This window comes from Physeter macrocephalus, unplaced genomic scaffold, assembly GCF_002837175.3.
Source record: "Physeter macrocephalus isolate SW-GA unplaced genomic scaffold, ASM283717v5 random_1003, whole genome shotgun sequence".
Taxonomy (NCBI): Eukaryota; Metazoa; Chordata; class Mammalia; order Artiodactyla; family Physeteridae; genus Physeter; species Physeter macrocephalus.
The window spans coordinates 1-25,000 of record NW_021146836.1 but is presented as its reverse complement, the minus strand read 5'-3'; the positions used below and the strand labels follow the sequence as shown (position 1 = coordinate 25,000).

General features: G+C 55.8%; 1 protein-coding gene across 2 annotated transcripts; it reads left to right on the top strand.

Annotated features, from left to right (window-relative positions):
* The first annotated feature begins 1,146 nt into the window (after positions 1-1,146).
* On the top strand, positions 1,147-24,963 carry COQ8A (coenzyme Q8A). Of its 2 annotated transcripts, XM_028487110.2 has the most exons (14): positions 1,150-1,346; positions 3,923-4,330; positions 4,606-4,672; positions 14,050-14,124; positions 17,091-17,213; positions 18,764-18,849; positions 18,966-19,106; positions 19,581-19,662; positions 19,749-19,842; positions 20,118-20,259; positions 20,491-20,598; positions 20,743-20,808; positions 21,100-21,186; positions 21,897-24,963. In XM_028487110.2, exons 1-14 carry the CDS (start codon positions 1,170-1,172, stop codon positions 22,182-22,184), a joined length of 1,944 nt encoding a protein of 647 aa, XP_028342911.1. In that variant the 5' UTR covers positions 1,150-1,169; the 3' UTR covers positions 22,185-24,963. The 2 variants fall into 2 exon arrangements, with proteins under 2 accessions (XP_028342913.1, XP_028342911.1); XM_028487112.2 differs by lacking the exons at positions 21,100-21,186; positions 21,897-24,963 and adding an exon at positions 20,926-21,093 and having other exon boundaries at positions 1,147-1,346.
* Positions 24,964-25,000: the final 37 nt, after the last annotated feature.

Here is a 25,000-nt window from a genome sequence, read left to right as displayed (position 1 = left end):
ACTTCTGTGGTATAAGTGTTCTCCAGTCTGTGAGTCACCCACCCAGCAGTTATGGGATTTGATTTTGCTGTGATTGCGCCCCTCCTACCATCTCATTGTGGCTTCTCCTTTGTCTTTGGATGTGGGTTATCTTTTTTGGTGAGTTCCAGTGTCTTCCTGCCGATGATTGTCCAGCAGCTAGTTGTGATTTTGGTGTTCTCACAAGAGGGAGTGAGAGCATGTCCTTCTACTCCGCCATCTTGGTTCAGGCTCTGAAGCTCAGGTTCTTGATATCTCATCGCAGGAAGAATTCAGTGAGAGACAGTGGATTTATTTAGAGAGAAACAAACTCCACAGACCGAGTGTGGGCCATCTCGGAAGGTGAGAAAGGCACCAGGGTATGGGGTTGTCAGTTTTTATAGGGCTGGGTAATTTCATAGGCTAACGAGTGGGAGGAGGATTCCAGCTATTTTAGGAAGGGGCGGGGATTTCCAGGAATTGGGCCACGGCCCACTTTTTGATCCTTATGGTTGGTCTTGGAACTGGGCCCACTTTTTGATCCTTATGGTTGGTCTTGGAACTGTCGTGGGGCCTGTGGGTGTGTCATTTAGCTTGCTGAAGTGTTACAGTGAGCATATACTGAGGCTCAAGGTCTAGTGGAAGTTGACTTCTCTGCCATCTTGGACCCATTTGATTCTAATCAGTTTATGTCATGTCCTTGGGCTATGTCATTCTTTCAGAGGTTGTGCCTTGCCCCCTTCCCTCCTGTTTCATTCCTTCCTCAACCTACAGTTTTGGTCCAGAGGGAAGAGCTCTGGACTAAATCAGGACACCCAGATTCAAGTCCTGGTCTGCCGCTTGGTGGCTGAGAGACTTTGGGCAAATCCCTTTACTTGTCTGTGCCATGGGGTGGCTGTGAGGCCCAGTGAGGAAACATGGTCTGGACACACAGCCTTGACTCCACGGACTCTCTTTCTGCTTGGCGCCCTGCAGTGTGGGGAGTCACTCAGTTTACCTTGAGCCCTGGGCCCTTCCTCTCTTTTCTCTCAGTCAACCTGGATCAGAAGGGGAGGTTAGTGGAAAAGCCAAACAGCCAGAGTTTGGGGTAGAGGTGGCCTGTGTGAGCGCGACCCTGTGTGAGGCGTGGAGCCCCGACCCTGACTTGGCCCACTCTCTTCCAGCCCTGAAGGATGGCTGCCATGTTGGGGGACACCATCATGGTGATCAAAGGCCTTGCCAAGCTGACCCAGGCGGCCGTGGAGACCCACCTGCTGCACCTGGGCCTCGGCAGGGAGCTCATTATGGCGGCCAGGGCCCTGCAGTCCGCGGCTGCAGAGCAGATCGGCATGGTCTTGGGGCAGGTGCAGGTAAGGAAGCCAGTTGGCAGTGGATGGGGTGCCAGTGGGAGCGGGCCTTGACGTTTCACCATCCAAGGGGAGGGTTTTAAGCAAAAACAAGTGCTGGAGCCATGGTTGTCAACACGGCCTGCTGTAGCAGAGCGCCATCCACTGTGACATCACCTGCATGGTCCCCCCCCGCCCCGTTCCTGACAGTCTGAGGGCATGGGGAGGGGGCGTGTGTGTGTGCGCGTGCACGTGTGCACGCATGTGTGGTCCTGGGCATGTGTATGTTGGGAGCTGTGCTGCAAGGGTGCCCTGCTGCCGCACTCCTCCCGTTTCTGCTCTGACCTTCTGGACAAGGACACGCACGCTCCTCCAGGCTGTGGGACATCCCAGCCTGCCGGCCTCTGGTCATTCTCAGAGTTAGGATTCCCAGCTCTCCCCTCATGCTCTCTAAGGGTCCAGTGGCGGTACTGTGTCTCTCTCTCTACACAGATACCTTCAACTTGCAGAGGTGTTCACACCTGTGATCTCTTACAAGCCTCACCGCTGTCCTGGGAGGGGTGCAGACCCAAATGCTTACCCCCCTTTCTCAGATGGGGAAACTGAGACTAAGCAGTTTGATGTGATTACTGATTGACAGGACCGGAATCCTGTGTCCTCTTCCCAGTCTCAGACTCCCCGCCCGCCCTCTCTCTGCTGAGGCTGGGCTGTGCCCTGGCAGCCTCATTTGGTGCCTTCGCTGGTGAGGAGCCATCGCCTTCCTGTTGGGTGTTTGCCTGTGGAGCATCCAGGAAGTGAGGTTGCCCAGCACCCTTGGGCCGCCCAGGAGAGAGGAGCATGCTAGACGTGGGCAGGCCTCCCTGAAGGGTGAGAGGGAGCCCAGGCTCCCCGCTCACCCCTCTGCTCCCCTAGGACAGGCCTGGCCCTGGTCCTTGGAAGAGGCAGGGCCATGCCCTGGGACAGCCCCTCGGAGGTAGGAGGGAGTGGCGGTCCCCCACCGCGAAGGAGGCGCCGAGCAGGGCGATGGTCTCCAGTGCGCTCCCATTCTCTCCCTGTACACTCAGATGTGGGTTCCTCCCCTGTCTGTGAGGGGACGGAGGGGCAGGTACTCCAGAAACCTCTCTCCCTCTAGCTCCTCAAGGGATTTGTTCACTTATTCATTCAGCAGACATTTACTGAGTCTGGTCCCATTGAGACACTGAGGCCCCTTGGCTGCCACATAAATAGCTTATGGTAATGCAGGGCGGACGGCCAGCACTGGAGTAGTGGGGTAGAAGGAGTGGTGAGCCCGCGGCCAGCGTGGGAGCTACAGGGGTTATGTGGCTCTCGGACCTTGTCCCAGACTCCCTCACTCCAGGGCTTCCCTGGCCATCTTGACAGGTGCCCCTGTCAAATTCCAAATAGAATTCATTTCTGCTCCGAGGAAGGTGCTGTCAGGCGGCCTCGGGGCGGCCCGCGGGGCAGGCCTTGGCTTGGCATACCTGCTCTGCCGTTGGCTGCCTGGTGGGCCTTTACCAGATTATTTCAGCTCTCTCGGCCTCCGTTTGCCACTTATGAAATGAGAGTAGCAGCCTGTCTCTTTCCTTCCTCTGGAGGGCAAGTCTTATCTGCTTAGATCCCACAGTGTCTTATAAAGCTGAGAGTGAGAAGGCTTTGGGGTCTACTGCTGTTTCTGCAGAACCTACAGGCAGCACTCCATGCACTGAGTCCATTTCAGTGGAATCAGGGAATCCAGGTCCCCGACCTCCCTTCAGGAGTCAGTGCTGTTCTAATTATAACCTTCTCGGCCCTGTTCCCCTGGCTCCGTCTGTGCCCCGCGTAACTCTGTGACCGTGGGGAGCCCTCTTTTCAGATGAGGAGGTGGCAGAGAGGGGTCAGGAACTCTCTCCAGGTCGCTAGGGGTTCAAAAGTGGAAAGAACCCGGGCCTGAGGCTCAGGTCTCGGCGACTGTTACAGGGAAAACATGGTGTTCTCTCCCCCTCCTCTCCTGTCCTGTGCCCCCTGCTCCTGGAAGAGGCAGGCCAGGCCCTGGATGTGACAGGCCCTCTGGGGAGAGCCCCTCGGGGGGCGCCCAAGGCTGACTGGCCAGAGCCTCGGCTGCAGCAGGGCGCTGGCCTGGAGAGGCCGGCAGGGCCGCCCTACCCGTGTGCTGCGCTCGCCTCCTCTGGTCTTCGTTTGTGCTCTTAACCTCTCAAAGCTTTCCCCATCTTTTGCCCTGGTTCACCTTCCCCAGAGCCCTGGGAGCCTCTCTTGAGCCCAGATTTACAGGCGAGGAGCTTGCTGCTGGGAGAGTGGTGGTCGCTCCCCTGGTCTGGGCCGGGCACCCAGCAGGCGCTCAGGGACCATGGGCGGCTGGCTTGCCGGGGCCCCCACGGCAGAGCCCTGGCAGGAGCAGGGCTGGAATCCGGGCCTCCTGGCTCCTGGGCTGCCGCTCGCCTCCGGAACCGGCCACAGGCCACGGGGGTGACATGTAGGGCCCTCCAGAGGGTCAGAGGGTGGGACGTGCTGGTGTGCTGTCCTGGCCAGAAGGGGATGCACACGGAGGGGCTCCTGGCTGGCCTCTTGCCCCTCTCACGTTGGCGTTTGTTCCCTGCCTGCAGGGTCAGGAGAAGCATGAAGAGGCCTATTCCAAGAGCTCTGACGACCCGCAAGCAGAATTCCACTCCTCCGGGCTGAGGGCCGAGGGCGCCGCCGAGGAGTCGTCTGCGGCCTCCTCCCCCGCTCAGTCCCTTCCGCCCCGGGATCGCGCCCGCAGCCAGGGCCCAGCCCCTGCCCGTGTTGCCAGCGGACCCTTTAGGGGAGGCGGGCTCCAGGGCCAGGCCGCCTCCCCTGTGGGCAGGGTGAACGGGCCGCTCTTTGCAGACCCCAGAGACCCATTCACTGCCATGGGCCTGCAGCGAAGGTTCTACCACCAGGACCAGTCCCATGTGGGGGGCCTGACGGCTGAGGACATTGAGAAGGCCCGGCAGGCCAAGGCTCGCCCCGAGAGCAAGCCGCACAAGCAGATGGTGCGTGCAGGAGGCCCCCAGGGTGGGGCTGGGGGGTTCCCCCAGTGTGGCTGGTGTCAGGCCCCCTCTTCGGGGACATCCTTCGGGTGCATCCTTCGGGTGCCGTGGCCTGGAATGTCAGGCACACGGGCGCCTCTCCTGGGAGGGGTGCGCTGCTGGGCGGAGCTGCTGTCTTTGGGGGTGGAGAGGGCGTGCGGGGGATGGTGTGAACCCCTGAAGGTCGGTCCTGTCCCTGTTCACTGATCCCCTGAGGGCTCTTTCTTTTCTCCCTCTAGCTCAGTGAGCGGGCTCGCGAGCGGAAGGTGCCAGTTACGCGGATCGGGCGGTTGGCCAACTTTGGAGGTGAGGTGCCAGTCCCGTTGAGTGGAGCGGGGGCCACCATGGGGCCTGTGTGTGGCGGGGAGGCTGGGGACTCAGGGGTGCCCCGGGGAGGGTGGTAGCTCCTGTGTTAGCCGTGCCGGGATGTTTTCCATGGGTGGGCGATTCAGTCTCTGCCTCAGCTCACCCCTGGGGGTCGATGCGTGGCTGATTCCATGCTGTGAGCTGCGGCTTTGCTTCTCGGGGGGCAGCATCTGCAGCATCAGCTTTTCACTCAGGCCTTTGGAGGCCCCTGCAGGGTGGGGGTGGGACAATGGGGCTCTTTGGCTCCTGGACCCAGTGGTTTTTGCCCAGCCATCTGGGGACCCGTTTGCTGGATTTCCATGGGCCTGCGGGCATCAGTGGAATGATAACGAGGTGCCGTGGCCCTGAGCCGCTGTCGTCCATTTTAGGGTGCTGAGGAGTTGTGAGTTTGTCCTTTTCTTTAGGGGCTTGCATAGCCGTTGTGTCCAGTACCCTGTGCTCTCTTCGTCCAAGTTGGAGGATCATTTTATAGTGAAGGTTTACAGCGGTTGTCTCTGCTTTTATGATATTGTATTGTCATATCTGACCAAGGTGTTCCTGTTGAAAGTGCCGTCCTTTGCTGTGGTTCTACTTGAAGATGAAGTGACTTCCCTAAAGCCCGCTTATCCTCAGTAGGTTCTCCAGACAATACAGTTAATGAGAGTAACAGCCTTGGCAACTTGATTCACGTACCCACCTGGGGCACGTGCTTATTTGCAAGGCTCTGTGTAACGGTGGTCTCATTGATTGGTTCATGTTGATGCCAGTGCTGACTAGTCATGAAAGCCCGCTCTCATGTGTCTGAGCCTTTACCTACCTGCCTTTTGCTTTGCTGGTTTGTATGTCTCCCCTCCCACGGACCGTACTTCAGGCACGCTGCTCTCCCCGGCTGCCTCTTCTCTTTCGGAAACCCCATCTTACTCCTTGTTCAGGAGTGGCTCTGTGCTCCCTGAAAACCTGGTCCTCTGGAAGCTGGCCTGATGTGTGGGTTCTAACATTGAAGCAAGGCTGGCTGTCTTCCTTAGGTGCAGAGCAAACTAGGTTAATTGGATAGAATTTTCTCAACTCTGAGGTTTTCTTCCATAATTGTTATCTTAAAATGTGGCATCTGCTGCTACTTAGCTTTTCAGGAATCTAGCATACAGTGTCATCTAAGTTTTAGCACAAAATTATTGCTTCATTTCACTTTAATGGGTTAGCGTCTTAAGCAGTTCCTCATAGAACATTGTAACTCCCTGGGGTGCCACTACCAGAATGGGTTTGAGTTGCTGTTCTGGTGGCTTCCAGTGGTCCTTATTCCGCAGAAGACATGGCACTTTCTCTGCTTTGCTCAGTGGCTATTAGTTGGGACATTTATTATTCTTAAAGTATTAGATGGAGATTCTTTTCTCTCCCCCATTAGTTTGAGGGCAGGAACTGTTCTCTTCTTACTTTGTAGTTAGTCTTTCTCTGTAACCTCTAATCCTCCTCCCCTCACTGCAGACCAGGGCTCACCACAGAGCTCTGTCCCCGTAAGGCTTAGTTTGACTGATGTATTTTAGGATGGGTGTAAGCCTCTCTCGCGAGTCTTTGCCGGGGTGAGGTGGTGGAGGAGCTGTTTGGGAAAAGTGGTCAGGATGAAGGTCGTGATGTCCAATTGGTATTTGATGGAAGTCCTGGTGAAGCAGGCAAGAGTCAGGCCTTTTTGGGTGGTGGGTTAAGGAAAGCAGACTGAAGTGAAAGCGGTTGTATAGGAAGGTGTGTAGGACAAAAAGTCAACTTCATTAAAACCAGGGTACAGGGCTCCCCTCAAGGCGTGGGGGACGTGGGCTGCCATAAGGAGCTGGGGTTGAGGTGAGGAGAGACCCTGGTCTTTGTAGGGGCTTTGCACCATCAGGAGCCTCTTGAGCCCTTACTGACAGCTGCCTGATGCCTGGACAGAGTCTGTGCTGAAGATTTGCTCACAGCTGTGATTCTCAGCTGCACACGTTGTTGCCCAAGCAGTTGGCAGCTCATGTTTCAGGATTAGAGGTGGCAGGATGGGAGCAAAGAGGAGCCAGGTCTAGAAAGAACGTGCAGTTCTGGCCCCAGAGGTGAATTCTGGGCCTTCTACCCTATCCAGAGGTTTTCAAACTGGGGTTTATGACCATTTAGTGAGTGTGAAATCAGTTTAGTGGGTCAGGACCAGCATTTAAAAAACAAATTAAATAGAATGGAATTGAATAGAAAAGGATCAGAATTAGTATCATAGATCCTTAGAACTGCACATGTTGCAAAAATATTTGTTTCAGAGATCTAAATATACTATTGATGTATGTTCTTCATTGCATTGTGAAGTATATGGCTTACTGGTGGGTCATTATCTAAACAGTTGGAAGTAACACTGCTCTACTTCTCCTAGAAAATACTTCTGGCCTTTCTTCCCCTCATGAGGGTGAGATGTTTTTGAGGTGTAGACTAACAGACTTTAGGAAGTTGTTACACTGCAGGTATGAAAGAAAGGGATTGCTCTAGATCTCAGGGGGGTAGGATTGTATTTGGGAAGGTCAGCAGCAGGTATTCAGCTATATAGAGGCAGAAGGCAGGGGCTTTCCATTTGGGTGGCTCCTTCTGATGCTGAGATGGCACAGGAACTCTAGGTCTAATTTGGCTGTGGGACATTATGGCTCTGATGCTATGGGCACGATGATCTGTGGATATTAGATTTTGTTGGAGAATGAAATGAAAGATAGCATCAGATATTGGATTTGGGGTCAGAACTGGGCCTTAGGTCATCATAAGATTTGGGTTATAATTCCGGCCCTGCTTCCTGTGACCTTGGGTCTTGCCTTGGTTTGCCTTTCTGTGAAATAGGGGTCTTGCCATTGATTCCAATGGGAATATATTGGTAAATGTTCCATGTGTATCTGAAAAGAATTCTGGCATTGTCAGGTGCAGTTTATCTATCTGTCTAGTTTGTTACTCATATTAATCAGATCTTTTAATGATTTTTTTGGTATGTTTATTCTTTTTTTAAAATTCTTTTTTTCTTTTTAATTTAAATTAATTTTTATTGGAGTATGGTTGCTTTACAATGTTGTGTTAGCCTCCACTGCACAACAAAATGAATCAGCCATACACATACAGATATCCCCTCCATTTTGGACTTCCCTCCCATTTAGGTTACCACAGTGCATTAGGTAGATTTCCCTGTGCTATAGTATGTTCCCATCGGTTGTCTATTTTACACATAGTAACAATAAAGTATAGGTGGCAATCCCAGTCTCCCAATTCCTCCCACCCCACCTCTTTCTCCCTTGGCATCCATACATTTGTTCTCTATGTCTGTGTCTCTGTTTCTGCTTTGCAAATAAGATCATCTGTACCATTTTTCTAGATGGTATGTTTATTCTGTCAGTTATCAAAAGAGACATTTAAAAGTCTTATGCTTGATCATGGATTTACTTACCTCTTAGTTCTGTGAATTTTTGCTTTAACATTTTGAAGCTGTGTTATTGGTTGCTTACAGATTTAGAATTCTTATATCCTCCTGGGGATTGACTCCTTTATTATTATGTCTTACCTCTCTTATCTCTATGAAAGTCTACATTGTCTGATATTAGTATAGCTGTTTTCCAGCTTTCTTTTGGGGGGGTGGTGGTCGGTGTTTGCATCGTGTATCTTTTTCCTTCCTTCTCCTTTCAACCTTTTGTATCCTTATATTTAAGGTATGTCTTTTGTAAGTAGCATATATATATTTTCGTTTCCTGTGATTTAGGTACAGACCACTAATCTTAGTCTTATAATGTGAGTATTTAGTTCATTTACATTTAATGGAGTTGCTGATGTATTGGGGTTTATATTTACTGTCTTAGTCTTTGTTTACTGTTTGATCCATCCATTCTGTTCCCTTTTTTCTCTTCTGTCTTACCTTCTTTTTAAAAATTTTTACCTTTTTTTAAATTGAGGTATAGTTGATGTATAATACTATGTGAATTTCAAGTGTACAACATAGGGATTCACAATTTTTAAAAGTTACATTCCATTTGTAGCTATTATAAAGTATTGGCTATATTCCCTGTGCTGTACTATATATCCTTGTAGCTTATTTATTTTGTACATAGTAGTTTGTACCTCTTAATTCCCTACCCCTTTCTTCCCCCTTTCCCCTTCCCTCTCCCCACTTGCCTTGCCTTCTTTTGAATTAATCAAAGAGTTTTTTTTATTGTACATGTTTTCTCTTTATTAGTTTGTGTGTTATTATTCTACTATACTTTTAGTGGTTTCTCTTGAGATTACAGCATACATTCTTGACTTACTACAATGTAATGGAAATGATTATTTTTACTACTTCCCCAGTAATGCTAGCACTTCAGAACAGTTTAAATCCCTTCTTTGTGTGAGTGTGTGTGTGTGTGTGTGTGTGTGTGTGTTAATGTGGATATGTATTTTGTTTCTACGTGTTTTATATTATATACTAAATTATTAAGATATGTTAAACCTCATAAGATGTTATTTCTTTGTATAGCCCATGTGAATTTAGATTAGCCACATATTTACCCTTTTTGTGTTTCTTTCTCCCTTCATTTTTATATTAGAATTACTTTTGGGGTAATTTTCCTCTTCTCTGAAAAACTACCTTTTCTCTTTTTTGTAGTGCAGAGTGGTAATCATTAATTCTCTGTTTTTATTTGTGTGTAAATGTCTTTATTACACTTTTGTTTTAGAAGGTATTTTGGCTGGGTATAATACTCCATGTTCAAAATTAATTCTTTTGGACACTTTAGCAATATTGTTCCATTGTCTTCTTTTTTTTGTTTTTGTTTTTTTGGCCGCACCATGCAGCATGTGGGATCTTAGTTCCCTGACCAGGGATTGAACCCACACCCCCTGCAATGGAAGCACAAAGTCTTAACCACTGGACCACCAGAGAAGTCCCTCAGTTGTCTTCTTAACTTCCATTGTTTCTGTTGAAAACTTAGCTGTTCATTTTATTGCTACTCCTTTGAAAGTAATTTGTATTTTGTCCTCTGCTTTTAAAATTTTCCTTTTGCTTTTGTTTTCCAGCAGTGTGACTGTGACATGCTTGGGTATGATTTACTTTGTTTTTATCCCGCTTGGGATTACAGAGCTTCTTAAATCTGTGCTTGATGTCTTTCATCAATTTTGGAAAATTATGGTCATTTCTTCAAATATTGTTTCTGCCCTGTTCTCTTTCTCCTCTCCTTCTGGGACTCCAGTTACACATATGTTAGCTCTTTCCCTTCTGTCATGTGTGTCTCCTCTACTCTTTTCTATATTTTTCATTTGTGCTTCAGTAATATAGGTTCAGAGGAGGTGGCTTATCTCCTCTGCACCTATGAAATGAGGGAGAACTGGACGATTATAGAAATGAGACCAACAGATAAAGTAGGCACTAGAGAAAACTTACCAAAAGGAGTTGAGCACTATGTGCCTGACTTCCTGAGGGTACACGCTGCACACATGCTGTCGCTCTAAGCAGCCAGCGCTCCTCCGGTGCTCTCTGAGGCAGCAAGACAGATGCCCTGTAGGTCCAAGAGAAGTTTGTGCCCTTGGCAGGGGCGAGGGAGCTTGGTTTCTACTTTTTCCAGGAGTATACTTTAGAAGGGACTCTTTTGTCTATTTTTTGTCACTTAGAGCCTCTGTGAAGGAGATTAGGGCAGTTACAGATGAGGAAGCTGAGCCACACTTGCCAGTCACCCAGGCCCATATGTGCATCTGTGACAGTCCTGGGACCAGCGCTGAGGAGGCCTGTATCATACAGATGGAAGTCTGAGCCTGTCGCCCCCGAATTCGTCTTGTCTCCCCTGAGCCAGCAGAGGGGCTGTCAGGTGTTCCCCACTGCCCCACTCTGGCCTAGTTCTGAGAACCGAGGAGAATACTCTGCAGGGAACTTCCTCCACTGCTCCTTCCTATTCGCCTTCCTGCAATGCTGTGGGTTGCAGCGCCCTCCCAGGCCCCCTCTTCTTCCCGGTGCCTGGTGCTGGCACGCGTGGAGGATGCAGGTGATGGAAGAGAAGGTGGAATTACTAAGGGTTCGGGAACACCTTGAAGTGAAGGAAATATCCTTGTTTGCTGCCTTTTCTGTGTGGACTCTCTTGTCTTATCAGATCAGAAGGATTGTTGGATATGTTGAAAAAGGGAGGCCTGAGAACAGTGCCTGGCACGTGGGTGGTACTGTGTGAGTGAAGCTGTTTTACCTTGGCCCTTGCTGCTGCAGAGGACCTCCATGCAGCCTTGCTCTGTAAACATGCCTGGGGGTTCTGGCAGGTTAGGCGCCCCTCACTAAGCCTCCTCACAGATGGTGCCGTTTGTTAGAAGGCTTTTATTTACTTTTTTTCTTAACCTCTGTGTCTGTGTGGGCAGAAACCCAGTGCTGCTCAGGGGGCACTCATTTGGCTCTGAGGACCTACAGAGGGACTTCGGGGAGGAACGAGCTGGGCCAGGGGCCTGGGCTCCCTGATCAGTCCCGCGGCCTGGGAAGCGGCCCCAAGCGCTCCCACCCCCTTGGGGAGACCCTGCTCCTTGCTGCTCCTTACCTGCCGCTGCGTTTCTTGCCTGCAAAATCTCCGTTTGTGAGAGAAATGTCAGGAACTTTCTTGGAAAGGGCTGGCGCCTTCTCACAGGCTAGGGTGGTGGCCAGGCTGCTGACAGTGGCCATGGGCCCGTGGAGCCGCTTCTGCGGCTGGTCTCACCTGGGACCTCCGTGCTGGCTGGGCCGGGCCTGCCTGTGGGTCAGATCATGGACAGGCGCTGCCCTAAGGGCTGGCGGGCCGAGGTGGAGTAGAAGGCCTCAGGTGACGCCGGAGAGTGAGCGAGCACGGGCTCGGGCTGTTCTCGCCGACGCGGGGAGTCCGAGGCAGAGGCGCTGATCTCCCAGGAGCTGCCTGCAGGTGCCACCCAGCTCCGGGAGAAGAAGAGCCTGGCTGGCCTCTGCCCTTCTCTCTCTGCAAGGTTCTGAGAATGCTTTCAGGTCAGCCAGGTTGGGGACGGCGGGAGGGCCAGCCTGTTCTTGGTTCACTAGAGCAGGAGCTCCTGAGGTCAGGGCCGGCGGGGCTGCTCCCGCCTCCGGGGCCGCAGTGGGGGGCCTGTCCCTTGGCAGCTCCTCGGGCCTGGCCCTGAGGGAGCTCGCAGGGGCACAGAAGGAGCCTGCGGCCTGCTTTGCGTAATGTTCCCTCCGTGATTCAGTGTTCAGTGACAGGTCCTTGGCCTTGGAGAGCTTTGGCTCTGCCCAGCAGCCCAGAATGGGCCAGAGAAGAGTTTGGCAGAGCGTGTGAGGGGGCCCAGCTGGGGGCCCTGCAGAGAAGGGTGCTCGGCGTCTGCGCTCAGTGGCCAGCCTGGGTAACCTTTGACACGTCTGCCTCTTTGGTAGGCTTGTCTTGGACTTGATGTAGGCAGAGAAAAATCTAGAGGCAGAGAGACATTGGTGAAGGTCACTGCAGTTTGAAGGTTAGCGTTGCTGTTGCCATTCGTTTGCTGAGTCGGACAGTGTGCTGAGAGGGGTGTGGGGGGAGGGGAGGGGAGTAACCGTTTGACTGGGGACGCAGCTCTGTGCCCAGTGTCCTCCGGGGCTGGGTTGGGGTGTCAGAGGGAAACAGGCCGTGGCAGCTCCATCCCAGCATGCCAGGGTGTCCTTGGGGGCATTTCCAGATGACCGTGGCCTCTGCTCCGGTCGCCAGAACTTGCCTTATGCTGCCCTTGTGCTGACCCACCAGCAACGTGGGGTGTTGAGCACTTGAAACGTGGCTGGTCCAAGCTGAGACATGCTTCCCGGACGAAACGCACATTGGATTTTGAAGACTTCGTACAAAAAAAAATTAAAAAAGTAACATCTCTCTAACGATGTGTATATTGAGTACTTGTTGAATTGATAATGTTTTGGATACACTGGGCTAAGTAAAATATATGATCAGAATTCCTTTCACATGCTTCTTTTTGCCTTTTTTAACATAGCCCCTAGAAAATTTAAGATTACATATGTGGCTGGCATTATATTTTTTGGGCAGCACTGGTCTAGCCCTTTGAATAGGAGAAAGGGCAGTAACAGCGAACACCTGAAGAGTGTGGCCTTACGCCCAGCCCTGCTGGGAGTGCTTCACTCTTGCTCAGCTGTTTAATCCTCACACTGAGCCATGAGGCAGGAGCTGCCATCACAGCTGGCAATGCAGAGGGTGCACGGTTGTCTAATGGTGGGTAAAATGTACTGCAAAAACATTTTTAAAAATTGGGTTATCCTCTTATGATTTTTTAAAATTTATTTTTCATTAAATAACTTTTTCAGTAAATTCAATAATAATTTTCATAAAAGTAATACATAATCATTGTAGAAAATTTGGAAAATGTAGAAGCATGTGCAGGTTTCCTTGCCCGGTGTGAGACTGCCAGCCCCCCAGGGCTGTGCTCGCCAAGGCCCACTGGTCTCGGGGCATCTTTGGTATCTTCCCGGGGTCTTTGCTGTCCCTCCTGCTGTGGTCAGCGTGCTCCTCCAAATGTTCTTCACTCTCTCGCCTGGTGTGCTTCCCCCGTCCAAGCCAGCTGGAACTGTATTTAAAGTAGAGGAAATAGGACCTGAGCCAGGCTCCGGGGCTTTCTGTGTGCACTTAGTGGCACCTGCTGGCCTCCTCAGGCCTCTCCTAGACAGTAGGGATCATCCAGTTCCAACCTCTGGACCGATGCGATGTTAGTAAACCTTGATTTCAAAGACTGCTGACGGGAGAAGGAGGGCCTGGCACCCCGCTGTCCTTAGACCACCGTCAGTGCCTGTGGGGCCTTCCCCGCAAGTGAGGGCTGTAGCCTGAGCTCCTGGGGGCCCCCGTGGCTTTGGCAAAATGCCCCAGTTCCCACCAATGACTGCTTTATGTTGCAGTGGTGATGCCCCTCCTTGCGACTTCAGTGAACTGGGTTAGAGAATTCTAGAGCATTGGAGGCTCTTCACACAGACTGGGAAGTGGGCGGCTGCATCCCAAGGGGATGCCCAGTGTTGTCAGGACGTCCGTGGCCTGCACCCATTCCTGGTCCACATTCCATCTGTGCTGCGTCCCGCCCAACGCGTTTCCCCGTCGTACGTTGTTTTGGGGTGGGGGTGTTTGTCGCGTGAGCCCCTAGCAGAGGTGATGGAAGTGGCGCTGGAGGAGGCTTTTCCAGCGAAAGCACCAACCTTGAGGCAGGTCTCCTCTGAAAACAACAGCTGTGTATCTCCTCCCTCTTTATCCCCTCTCTTTTCAAGACGTCTGAGTGTCAGCGCGGGCCCCCAGGGGAGCGAGGCAGGTGTCTGTGTGGGGCTGCTCCGGGCCTCGTGCGTGGAGGGCTGTGGGCAGCCCCTGAGCACATGCCCAGAGCCCTCAACCTCCTCCTTGCAGGTCTGGCCGTGGGTCTGGGCTTCGGGGCCCTGGCCGAGGTCGCCAAGAAGAGCCTCCGCCCTGAGGACCCCTCAGGTGAGCTGGGCCCTTGATGGGGAGGGCAGGGTGGGCCCTGAGAGTTGGGCCTGTCAGCTCCCAGCTCCCGCCTGCGTTCCCTGACGGTTGGCCTCCAGGGGCACCTTTCATCTTGTGTTCCGTGTTCACGGCAGCCCTGGAGTTTGAGGCCTGAAGGCTGTTCTGTTCCTGTCCCGGCCCACGTGGGCTCACCCAGCCGTCCTGGTTCCTCCGGGCCCGCACGCCTTCCCTCTTCTGATAGGAGCCTCCGGTTCGGCCCTGCCTCTGTCCCTGCTCTGCAGAGCCGCTGGGGCCCCAGGTCTGGCCAGGTCAGGTGCCCAGGGCTCCCCGTTTGGCTGTGGTCGAGGGTCGTGGGAGCTGCTGGAAGACCCCATGGGCCCCCCATTCCCCCACCTCGTGACCTGGGGTGGCCATTGCGTCTCCAGCTTCAGACGCTTTGTCTCTGAGGTGAGGATCATGACTCCTCTCTCCCCGCCGCCTCCCAGGGTCAACCCGGGGTCAGGTCAGAACGCTCAGTTCCCCCTTGTCTGGGTGGCCAGCTGTGGGTGGTACTCCATGGAGAACATTCTGCAGACTGGCTGCTCTGAAACCTGGGGTGCTTAGGATGCTCTGACGATGGGTCAAGGGGCAGCTGGAGGCTCCACCCACCTCCTACCTGGTCCCCTCCCCCAGGCTTGTCCAGGTGTTGGGGGGAGGCGGCTAGGCAGGTGCAGGACGCTTTCCCTTCAGCGGGGTCCTGGGGGCTGTTGAGAGCAGCCCTGCTAGAGCCATCTGCTTGGTGGATTTCTCAAAGTTTACTTGAAGTTCTGGGCTGAGTGCCCCCTGCCCCTGGCCCATTCAGGGGACATCAGTTCATTCGGTACTTGACACCTCCTCCCCCCTTCCCTGGGGGCCCTGAGTGACCCCCCACTGTCCTGCTGTGCTGTGGTCCCTGAGGCCCTAGCTACAGCCTGGGGGCCCTGAAGGGGGGCCTGCCAGCCACCTGGATGGCCCCGCTTCACCTGCAGGACCCTCTCGAGGGGGTGGGGGCCTCCGCGGAGAAGGCGCTAGCCTGTCCTCCAGGCCCCTGAGTATGTGTGTGTCCTTGGAAGGGACCGGAGAACAGAGAGGATTAGGGAGGGTATTTTTAGTGTTGGTGCTGAGACTTTGGGAAGTGAGAAGCCAGCCTTCCCCAGGAACAACCTCTCCCATCGTCCCCCCGCAAACTGGCTGCCCTCCATCCTGCCCCGTCCAAGCAGGAAAGAAGCTATACTGGCCCCAAGGTTACAGCTGGTGTCCTTTGTCAGGGAGGCGGTGGCCCTTGTTGGGGGTCAAGGGGCCTAGGTGCCACTGGCCCAAGAGCAGGACGCGGGGCTCAGGCCCAGAGGGACGTGCTCTAGCTTCCTGAGCAGGCCCGGGAACCCCTGGGCCTGGAGGGCACCGACCAGCCTGGACCAGGCCTCCCCAAGGAGCCTCTCCTGAGGGGGGCACGCCCACCACGCCCTTGGGCACCCCCGGCTCCCCCCCGGGTTGTTTTCAGAACCAGCCTTGCCCGGGCAGGGGCCCGGACTCCAGCCCGTGGAGACTGGCCAGCCGTGAGGAGCGGCTGCCTGGAAAGCTCAAGAGGGCCGGGCGCCGTCCCTGGATCTCAGGGGCGCTGCTGTCGCCTGGGTCTGCTGTGTCCCTAGGGGAGAAGATCTCCCTCCTTCTGCCGGGGCCGTGGTATCTCTGCCCCGCCCACCTCTCCTCAGGGACACAGGCCCAGGTCCCGGCCCATGGGGCCCAGGGGCTGGGGAGGGCAGAGCGGACATAGAGGGCCGCCTGTCCCTGCTGCTGCCCGAGACGAGGGGTGATCTGGGCACCCTTCTTGGCCTAGACACCCTGGAGTGGCCCTGCCCAGGGGCTACAGCTTTCTTGACCCCCGGCAGCTGGGCTTCTTCCTGTGGAGCTGAGATCTCTCCCCTTCCCAGGATCCTGTCCTGCTGTCCGGGACCCTGGGGTGAGCCTAACCCCGTGCAGGCCTAACAGCTGCCCTCAGGTGTGGGCCTTCAGTCTCACATCCCCCTGCAGCCCACCCACCCTGCTATATCAGAGGCCAAGCTGGACACGGCCCCGGATGGAGGGCAGTGGCATGATGGACACCTCCCGTGTTCCCCCCTTGAGACCCAGCTCAGACCCACTCTGAGCCCTGGGCCAGGCCCATGGTGATGCAGGCTGAGGAAAGTGCCAGGCTCTGTGGGGGGCAGCCCTCGGGGGTTCCTGATCTAACTGGGCTCACAGGACAGAGGGCAGGAAAAGCACCGACTGTCACTGGGTCACCCCCTCCTCATCACCTTGAGTCACCACCCTGCACCCTCCCACCCCCGACTGTGCTGAACGGAGGTCGTCTGCACACCTGAGGTCCCTATGCATTCTTCCTGGGCCAGCTGGCACCAGCCGGGTGAGGCTGTCCTTGACCCTGAGCTCCCCTCCTTTGAGGACTGCACTCTCACTGCAGCCAGTGGACCCAGGTGACTGTGCAGAGAGTCCAGGGGTGCTGGTGACCTTTGTCCAGGACACTGAGGGGCGAAGGACAGTGACTTGGCAGGGGCTGATAAGGAGGGAGAGGCCCCGTGGGCGAGCCTGTGTGTGTGTGTTGGGAGGGTGTTGGAGGTGGGCCCGGGGAGACCTGGGTGGCCCCCGAGGGCCTTCCTCAGCATCTGGGAGGTGGGTGTGAAATGTGGGGTTAAAGTTGCATTGCCAGTTTTGTGGACCCCGAGGAGGAAAGATGTTGACTGAGCCCTTTGTGGCAAGCTCTGTGCTGGGACTTTACTGCACCTCACTTAAAACGTGTTAAACCCTGATGTCTTGTTATTGTCCCTGTTTTTACTGGGAGAACCAGTGGTTTGCCAAGACCCACAACCAGGAGCGGGTGGAGGGGCCTCTGGGGGATCCCAGGCCCAGCAGCCCCGCCTGAGGGAGGCCATGGTGACTTTGCTCCTCTGCAGGGAAGAAGGCCGTGCTGGATTCCAGCCCCTTCCTGTCAGAGGCCAACGCGGAGCGCATCGTGCGGACGCTGTGCAAGGTGCGCGGGGCAGCGCTCAAGCTGGGCCAGATGCTGAGCATCCAGGGTGAGTGCGGCTGCGCGGGCTGGGGGCGGTGAGGCAGCGTAGGGAGGGGAGCTGGGGGCGAGCAGTGGGGGGCGCCTCACTTGGCCCCAATGGGAAGGGATGGGAGGTTTCCTGCCCACGGGCTTCTCTTGCTTGAAGCCTGGCTGCTAACCCACCTGGGATGTTTAAAAACAGCGTCTGAAATAGGAGCCCACGGTTGTTTTTCTGGCTTCTTTCTGAGTGTTTTGACATGTCCAGAGGTCCTGGCGTCTCAAAAGTTGGGGAGAGTCTGGCTGATGCCCCCTGGCGCCCCGCGTGGTGGTCCGAGGGTGCTGTTGGGGGAGCTCACGGGCCTGCGGTGGCGTGACGCCGAGCATGGGCTGTGTGGCCCCGAGGAAGGAAGGCCGGGGGAGGCGGCAGCGGCTGAGCCGGAGTCTGGCTCATTGCAGCCCCCAGAGCAGAGCTGGGGTTCGGGGGGCCCCTCAGAGCTTCTGATGGTGCCTCCCAGGGAGGAGCACCCGAGGGGCTGGTGTCCTGAGTGGGAGCACAGCCAGTCCCCCCACAAGCAGTCAGATGGACTCACTGAACTGGGCAAGTGCAGGACAGGAGTAACCACCCAGGCAGGTGGGTGCGGGCACTGCCTGTGCCGGTGTGGACTCCGGAGCGGCACGCACCCCTCGGAAGCCCTTCCGTGCGTGAGTCTCGCCTCGAGGATGGAGAGCCTCAGAGATGCGGTCAGGGCTCTGCAGGAGCGGCTTCTTCGAAGGATTCTTTCTGGTCTCAAATAAACAAACAAGTCAGCTGCCGTCCGGCTAGTGAGCTGCATGTTGAAGCTTCTGTGTGCATTACAGAATATTTCAGAAAGCTATTCAACGACGTGGCAAGTGCTCGTGAGAAATGGCTGCAGGAGGGGAGTCGGCCAGAGCGTCTCCAGGCAGCGTGACTGCAGTCAGGGAAAAACGCATAGGAAAGGGTCAAAATGAAAAAAGAGAACAGTAGTTCTCTTAGGTAGATTATGGGTATTTTAAACATTTAATACACTTTATTCCCTAAATGTGTTTCTTTTATAATCATAAAAAGCTATGCCTGCTCTTTCTAAGGAATCCACCCCCTCAGGTCCCTGGGTGAGTTCAGAGGCCCCGGTACACGCTGCCCCGCACGCCATCGGCAGGGCCCGGGCTGCACAGACGCACCCAGTGCCCGGGTGGGGAGGGGTGCCATGGGCCGGGCTGCGGGGGTCTCGGATTTGGTTGTTGGCCGAGGTGGGCCAGGAGTGTGCACGGGTCAGCGTCCCTGCGTCCCCTCTGGAGCCTTGGTCCACAGTATCAGGGGTCCGTGTGCCAGTGGGGAAACGCTCCGCAGGAGCAGGGAGAACCCGAGGCTGGGCCTACTGTGTGGCGTTGGGCCTGTGCCTCGTCTTCTCTGAACCTTGGGTTCAGCGTGTGAAGGGCAGAGCGGCACCTCGGCCTCCCCCCGGGAGACCTCGCTGGGCAGGGCTGATCGAGGTGGCCTGTGTGCCCTCCTTCCGAGGGGTCAGCCTTCCGCTTTCTGAATGCTCTGCCGCCTTCCAGACGACGCCTTCATCAACCCCCACCTGGCCAAGATCTTCGAGCGGGTCAGGCAGAGCGCAGACTTCATGCCGCTGAAGCAGATGATGGTGAGGCCGGTGCAGCTCAGGGTTCGGGTGCTGGCAGCCCTGCGGGAGGGGTGGGGGAGGGCCCCTCAGGGTGTCCCCGGCTGTGCTCACGGCCCCTCCCTGGCCTCTCCCTCCAGAAAACTCTCAACAACGACCTGGGCCCCACCTGGCGGGACAAGCTGGAGTACTTTGAGGAGCGGCCCTTTGCAGCCGCCTCTATCGGGCAGGTGCACCTGGCTCGCATGAAGGGCGGCCGTGAGGTGGCCATGAAGATCCAGGTGGGCACCCGGGGTGTGGGCTCGGTGCCCTCGGGGGCTGCACGGGGCCGAGCCGGGCCCCGCAGTGAGGGGCCTCTGCACCCCACATCCCCTGTGTGTCCCCGTGCCCAGGGCAGGGCCTGTGTCTCTTCCCTTCTGTCTCGGCACCTGGTCAGCGGTGGGTGCCGAGAAGTATTTGCTAAGTGAGTGACTGTAGGAGGGAGGACAGCCTCCCAGCACGCCTGGGTTGGGGGGGCAGGGACTGGGGACAAGTGACTGTCTGTCTGGGGCCTGAGCCGCAGGGATGGGGGTGGGGGAGGGAGCGGTCGGCGGTGGAGAACAGGGTCGCGGTGGGCCCGGGGGTCACGGCATCCCTGGTGGGTCTTGGCTCTGCCTCGCGGAGGTGCGGGGTCCGGGAGGGACACAGCTGGGCAGCTGGTGGGTGGCAGGGGGCCCCTGCTGTGTCTGTCTGCCTGACTCCCCTGTCCCCCGCAGTACCCCGGCGTGGCCCAGAGCATCAGCAGTGACGTCAACAACCTCATGGCCGTGCTGAACATGAGCAACATGCTTCCGGAAGGTCAGAGGCTGCCGCTGGGCAAGGGCAGGCCTGTGGGCGGGCTCTGGGGAGCCCCAGCCCCCCTGACGCCCTCCTCCCTGGCCCAGGCCTGTTCCCTGAGCACCTGATCGACGTGCTGAGGCGGGAGCTGGCCCTCGAGTGTGACTACCAGCGAGAGGCCGCCTGTGCCCGCAGGTTCAGGTGCGGCTCCAGCCTCGGGCCCTTGCCCGTTGCTCCCGCTGGGGAGACAGAAGGGGCGGCTTCTGGCAGCCCGTCGTGGGCTGAAGGCCCCCCCGGCTCTGAGGGGCGATGGCTGGGGTTGGGGCCTGGGGCCGGAGCCGTGTCCCGCCCAGCTCGCGGCAGGGCCCTCCTCCGCCTGGGGGGCTCAGCCCCTTGCCGTCCTGTGTGTCACCCCAGCGTGTTGGTTGGGCGGGATCAAGGAGGCCCGGGTGTGACCTCCCACCCACCCCTGCCAGGGAGCTGCTGAAGGACCACCCCTTCTTCTACGTGCCCGAGATTGTGGACGAGCTCTGCAGCCCCCATGTGCTGACCACGGAGCTGGTGTCCGGCTTCCCCCTGGACCAGGCCGAGGGGCTGAGCCAGGAGATCCGGAATGAGGTGGGTCACAGGGTGGGCCTGGAGCCCTGAGGCCCCCCTGTGGGGCAGAGCGGGCAGGAGGGCTGCTGCGTTTCCCCACCTGGTGGTACGCTTGGCCTGAGAGTCAGATCTGGGCGTGAGGCAGGATGGGGTGGGAGATGGGGAGGGAAATGGGAGTCAGGCTTCCCCGGCCCAGATCCAGGGGACACTGGGCGGCCCGGCGCTGGTGACGAGGACCCACCCGGCCCCCAGATCTGCTACAGCATCCTGGTCCTGTGCCTGAGGGAGCTGTTCGAGTTCCACATCATGCAGACAGACCCCAACTGGTCCAACTTCTTTTATGACCCTCAGCAGCACAAGGTGAGCGCCCAGTGGGGCTCCCACAGGGAGCCTGAGCTCCGCTGGAGCAGGGTCCGAGATCTGGGGGTCTCAGCCCCCAGCCGCCCTGTCCCCACAACCCGTGTTTCATTGGGGCAAACCCTTCCCGGTATCGCCCGTTCCCAGGTGGCTCTTCTGGACTTCGGGGCAACTCGGGAATATGACAGATCCTTCACAGACCTCTACATCCAGGTAGGGGTGGAGGCAGGGCTTGGCCTTGGCCCGTGCTCTCCTGAGGCTCAGATGGGATGCTTGGGACGCGGGGGTGGGCGGGCGGGCTTCTGTCCTCACGTCCCTGCCTTTCCGCAGCGTTTGGTGCCCGTGGATGAGGCCGCGGCCGCCTCGGGCTCAGGGAAGTAAAGGGGAAAGGTGGGTGGGCCGGCAGCTGGCCTGTGTGGGGAGGGGCAGTGCTGGCTCCCTGGACCCTCAGGAGCTCCCCTCCCCTCTGTGTGCTGCCCACGGTCCCCTCTGCACCTCCGCCAGATCATCAGGGCTGCTGCTAACCGGGACAGGGAGGCCGTGCTGAAGAAGTCCATCGAGATGAAGTTCCTCACTGGCTACGAGGTCAAGGTGAGCTCCCCACCACCCCGCCTGCTCTCGAGGGTCTGCACAGGGCCCCTGGCTGAGGGCCTCAGAATGCTGGGGGCTGGTCACCAAGCTCTCGTTTTACGCCCCACTCCAGCCCATTCGAGATCCCAGTCACTGGCTCGTCGTGTTGGCGCTCGGGGCCCGGATGGGCAGATGGGATGGCAAAGCGCAGCCCTCACTTGCTCAGGCCTCACCGGGGAAAGGGTGAGGGGAGCGCTGGAAGTAATCGTAGCAGCCCTTTACATGAAGGGGCGACCGTCGGTGTTCCTGTCACCCAGAACCCACTCAGAAAGCAGCACTTCCCCTCCTGACGACAGTGGGGAAGGGTTGCAGACACGCAGGTGGTCCCAGGTCTGCCACCTGCGAGGAGTGCAGAGGCTCAGGTCTGTAGACTGTTCTTTTTGGAAGGACAGGCGTTTAGTAAAAACTTTGAATTTGAGTGCCCTCAGGCAGGGTCACACCCTGCATTCCCCGCCACTTCCTTTCTTCTTACTCGGAGCCCAGTTCACACATTAATGATGTTCTCCTGGCCCCTGTGGGTTTGAGTTTACACCCTGGTTACCGTTCTTCAGTCTGGTTGAAACACTCACCTACCTGGCCCACTCCTCGGGGAGCACTCAGTCTAGGCCCCGTGATGGGAGCCCTGGGCTGGTGAGGGCTCTTTGATCTTACCTCCATTCACCTCCCTCCAGGCCATGGAAGATGCCCACTTGGACGCCATCCTTATCCTGGGGGAGGCCTTTGCCTCGGAGGAGCCCTTTGACTTTAGCACCCAGAGCACCACCGAGAAGATCCACAACCTGATCCCCATCATGCTGAAGCACCGGCTTGTCCCGCCGCCCGAGGAGACCTACTCACTGCACAGGAAGATGGGGGGCTCCTTCCTCATCTGCTCCAAGCTGAAGGCCCGGTTCTCCTGCAAGGCCATGTTCGAGGAGACCTACAGCAACTACCGCAGGAGGCAGGCCGAGCAGCAGTAGCCGCGGGCCCGGCCGCTAGGCGGGACCCTCCGTTCTCCTGCCGCTAAAACTAGTAGGAAGCTGGTGGTACCCACGCTCCGTTTAAACTTCACCCAGTGAGAGGGGGCCGCGCTGATGGGGGCCGCTGCTCGGAGCCCGTGGCCAGCACTTATACACGGTTCTCATCGTTCAGTGGGTGTGGGGTGAGAGGCGCCAGCACGGAAATGCAGCCCCACTGCTGTCTGGCAGAATCTGCTTATTGTTTATTCATCCTCTGAAATGACTCTCGATAAAAAGACGATTTTATTTCCTTTTCCTTTTTGTAACAGGGCTTTTTGCTAATGGGAATGGTAACCAGAAGATGAGAGTTCTCCCTTTGAATCCCTGCCACCAAAAAAACCCCAAAAACAAAACAGAAAAGCCTTTTTGGATTTTATGGAGTGTGTAATACAAGGTTTGTGTGTGTGTGTGTGTGTCTCTCAAATGAGATTTGTGTTTTCTGCCTTTTCCTCTCCGGCTTGGATCTGCACCTGGGAGAAGTGCTGATCTGAGCAGTGCCAACAAGCACTACTTCACCAAGCAAGGCCCACCCACACCTGCTCTCTGGCTGGTTCCTAGAGGCTTTTTTTTTGACAAGCAGAGGTTTCCAGAGACCTGCTGCCTCCTGTGGGGGAGGGGCAGGAGCCGTAGAAGGGGAGAGAAAGCCGCGTGCTCTCTGGGTGTGTGGGGGCCCTTCTTCCCGCTCCGGCGCCTGGGCCTTTTGTGGAAGATGACAGGCACGTGTCACCTCCTTGGACCCAAGGGGTCGTTTCAGGCTGTTAACCTCTGTACAATTCTTGTAATTGTCTGATTTACTTGTTTCAATAAAAAAAAAAATGCTAGCATTGTGGCATTAATTTTTTCACTTGTAAAGGATTCTGAGCTGATGGTGAGGAGCCCGAGGTCAGCGTCACACCCTCTCCCGCCTCCAGTCGCTTCTGCAAGGTTTGCCCCTGTTCCCAGCGTGAGGCTCTTGGTGCCTGAACCCGGAAGGCTCAGCCCATATTCCTCATCGGAGAAAGGGTGCGGGGAGGGGACGGCACAGCTGCCAGGTCCCTGCCGCAGCAGCTTCCCAGGCCCCACCGCGCAGAGGCGGAGAAGCCACAGCTGCACCAGAGGCTGTATGACGCAGTGCTGGCAACCGCGGGAAAAGGTGGACACCAGCCAGCAGGGCGAAAAGGGCCTGGCTTGAGCGGCAGTGACACCCACGTCGGATCAGGCGCAGCTGAGGGGGCACTTTCCTGGGGCAACTTCATTCCTCGGTCACGGGGGCGTTTTGAACGTTCAGGCGGGGGCCCTTCTAACGGACTGCGGACACCTTGAAAGGTGCGTTAGATGGTGAAGTAACTCGGAGAGATGGCAGTGGTCCCAGATGGGTCCTCAGAGTTTCGGGTTCTGAAAGGAAAATTCCTTTCTGCGGTTTGGGATTGACAGGAACAGACACGCTGGACTCCGGGACAGGATTCAGAGGCCGAGGTGGTCTCCATGACAGCCGCTTGGGGGCCCTTGAGGTTTAGCCCTGAGCCCAGCACCACGCGCCCATCTGCTGCCGGAGCTTCCACGGCCCTTTTAAAGAAAGACTGGACGTATCCTACTGACGCGTTAACTCCTGGGACGCTCAAAGTGGGCGTTTTTTTTAATATAGATGAGGAAACTGAGGCGCAGAGGTTATGGTGAGCTGGCCGGACGTCCGTGCTCACTGTAGTCCAAGCCAAAGGCTAGCAAACTGTGGCCCCTGGGCCAAACCACTGCCAGTTCTTGTAAGTGACGTTTTCTCGGTACTGTCCAAGGTGGCGCTCGTGCCTACGTGAAACGGAACAGGGAGGGGGGTCTCAGGACAATTATTTAGCTGAAGCCAATTTAAGATTTCCTTTGTTAAGAAAGGCCTTGCCTGCGTCTCCTCAGCTGTGTCATTCTAACTCAAGAGCTGCAGCACAAGTCGTGGGAAGTCTCCGCTGCTTGTCTGCAGGAGGAAGACGGAAGATCAAACGGCTGCCCCGTTTACAGTCAGCGGTGGCACTGGCAGGGAAGTCTGGCTGGGGACGGGCCCTCCGTGCAGTGGGCTCCCTGCTGGCAACTGCATACAGCAGCGCCGCCACCCACAAACGAGGGCACAGCCTGGCCTTGCACACTGAGCCAATACCAGGGACGTTTTGACCAGAAGAGGGGAGTTGAAAGCTTCAAGAGAATGGAACACTATGCCACCTGAGCTATGGAAGGAACTAAGAAAGCCCTAGATTAAACTAACCCCATGTCCTTCTAGTGTAACGAGGAAGCTGGATGAGAGGGACTGGCAGAAATTGGGGTCAAACGAGACGAAAAGAGTCAGTCAGTCACCTTTTCTCCATTCCTCAGACTTTTTAATCAGGGAAAAGACGACAAAATACCCAATTCGAACAGTTCCCTGTTTTATTGCAATACATCAGAGTCTGGTTAATATTAAGTGATACCAACGTAAAATATCGGCGAGGCGTCTTCTGTTACATTTTGACTGTCCCACCTTAAATATTTCTGTGCAAAAGAATCCACACCATTGTTTGGTAGCAGAGAATCTCATAAAGTTCCCTAAGACAATGAGGGGATAAAACCAAACAAAATGAAATGAGTGATAAGAGGCCAAAGCAGTATCTTTTCCCCTTCCATACACACTTATTTGTCAGCATTATATTCTAAACAAAAAAATGATTACACCCAGGCCATGCAAAACTGTACAATAATATTACAAGGAGAAAAAAAACCCTAAAAAATTTATTAAACAAATGGTATTACACTATCAAATAAAAAGGCAGGTCATTTTG

Excerpts from the sequence above, each read along its gene's own strand:
- COQ8A (XM_028487110.2), top strand. The coding sequence starts at position 1,170 with ATGGCTGCCATGTTGGGGGACACCATCATGGTGATCAAAGGCCTTGCC. Across the intron at positions 20,260-20,490 it reads GCCAGGAGATCCGGAATGAG|ATCTGCTACAGCATCCTGGT; the intron begins GTGGGTCACAGG and ends CCCGGCCCCCAG. Across the intron at positions 20,809-21,099 it reads TCACAGACCTCTACATCCAG|ATCATCAGGGCTGCTGCTAA; the intron begins GTAGGGGTGGAG and ends CACCTCCGCCAG.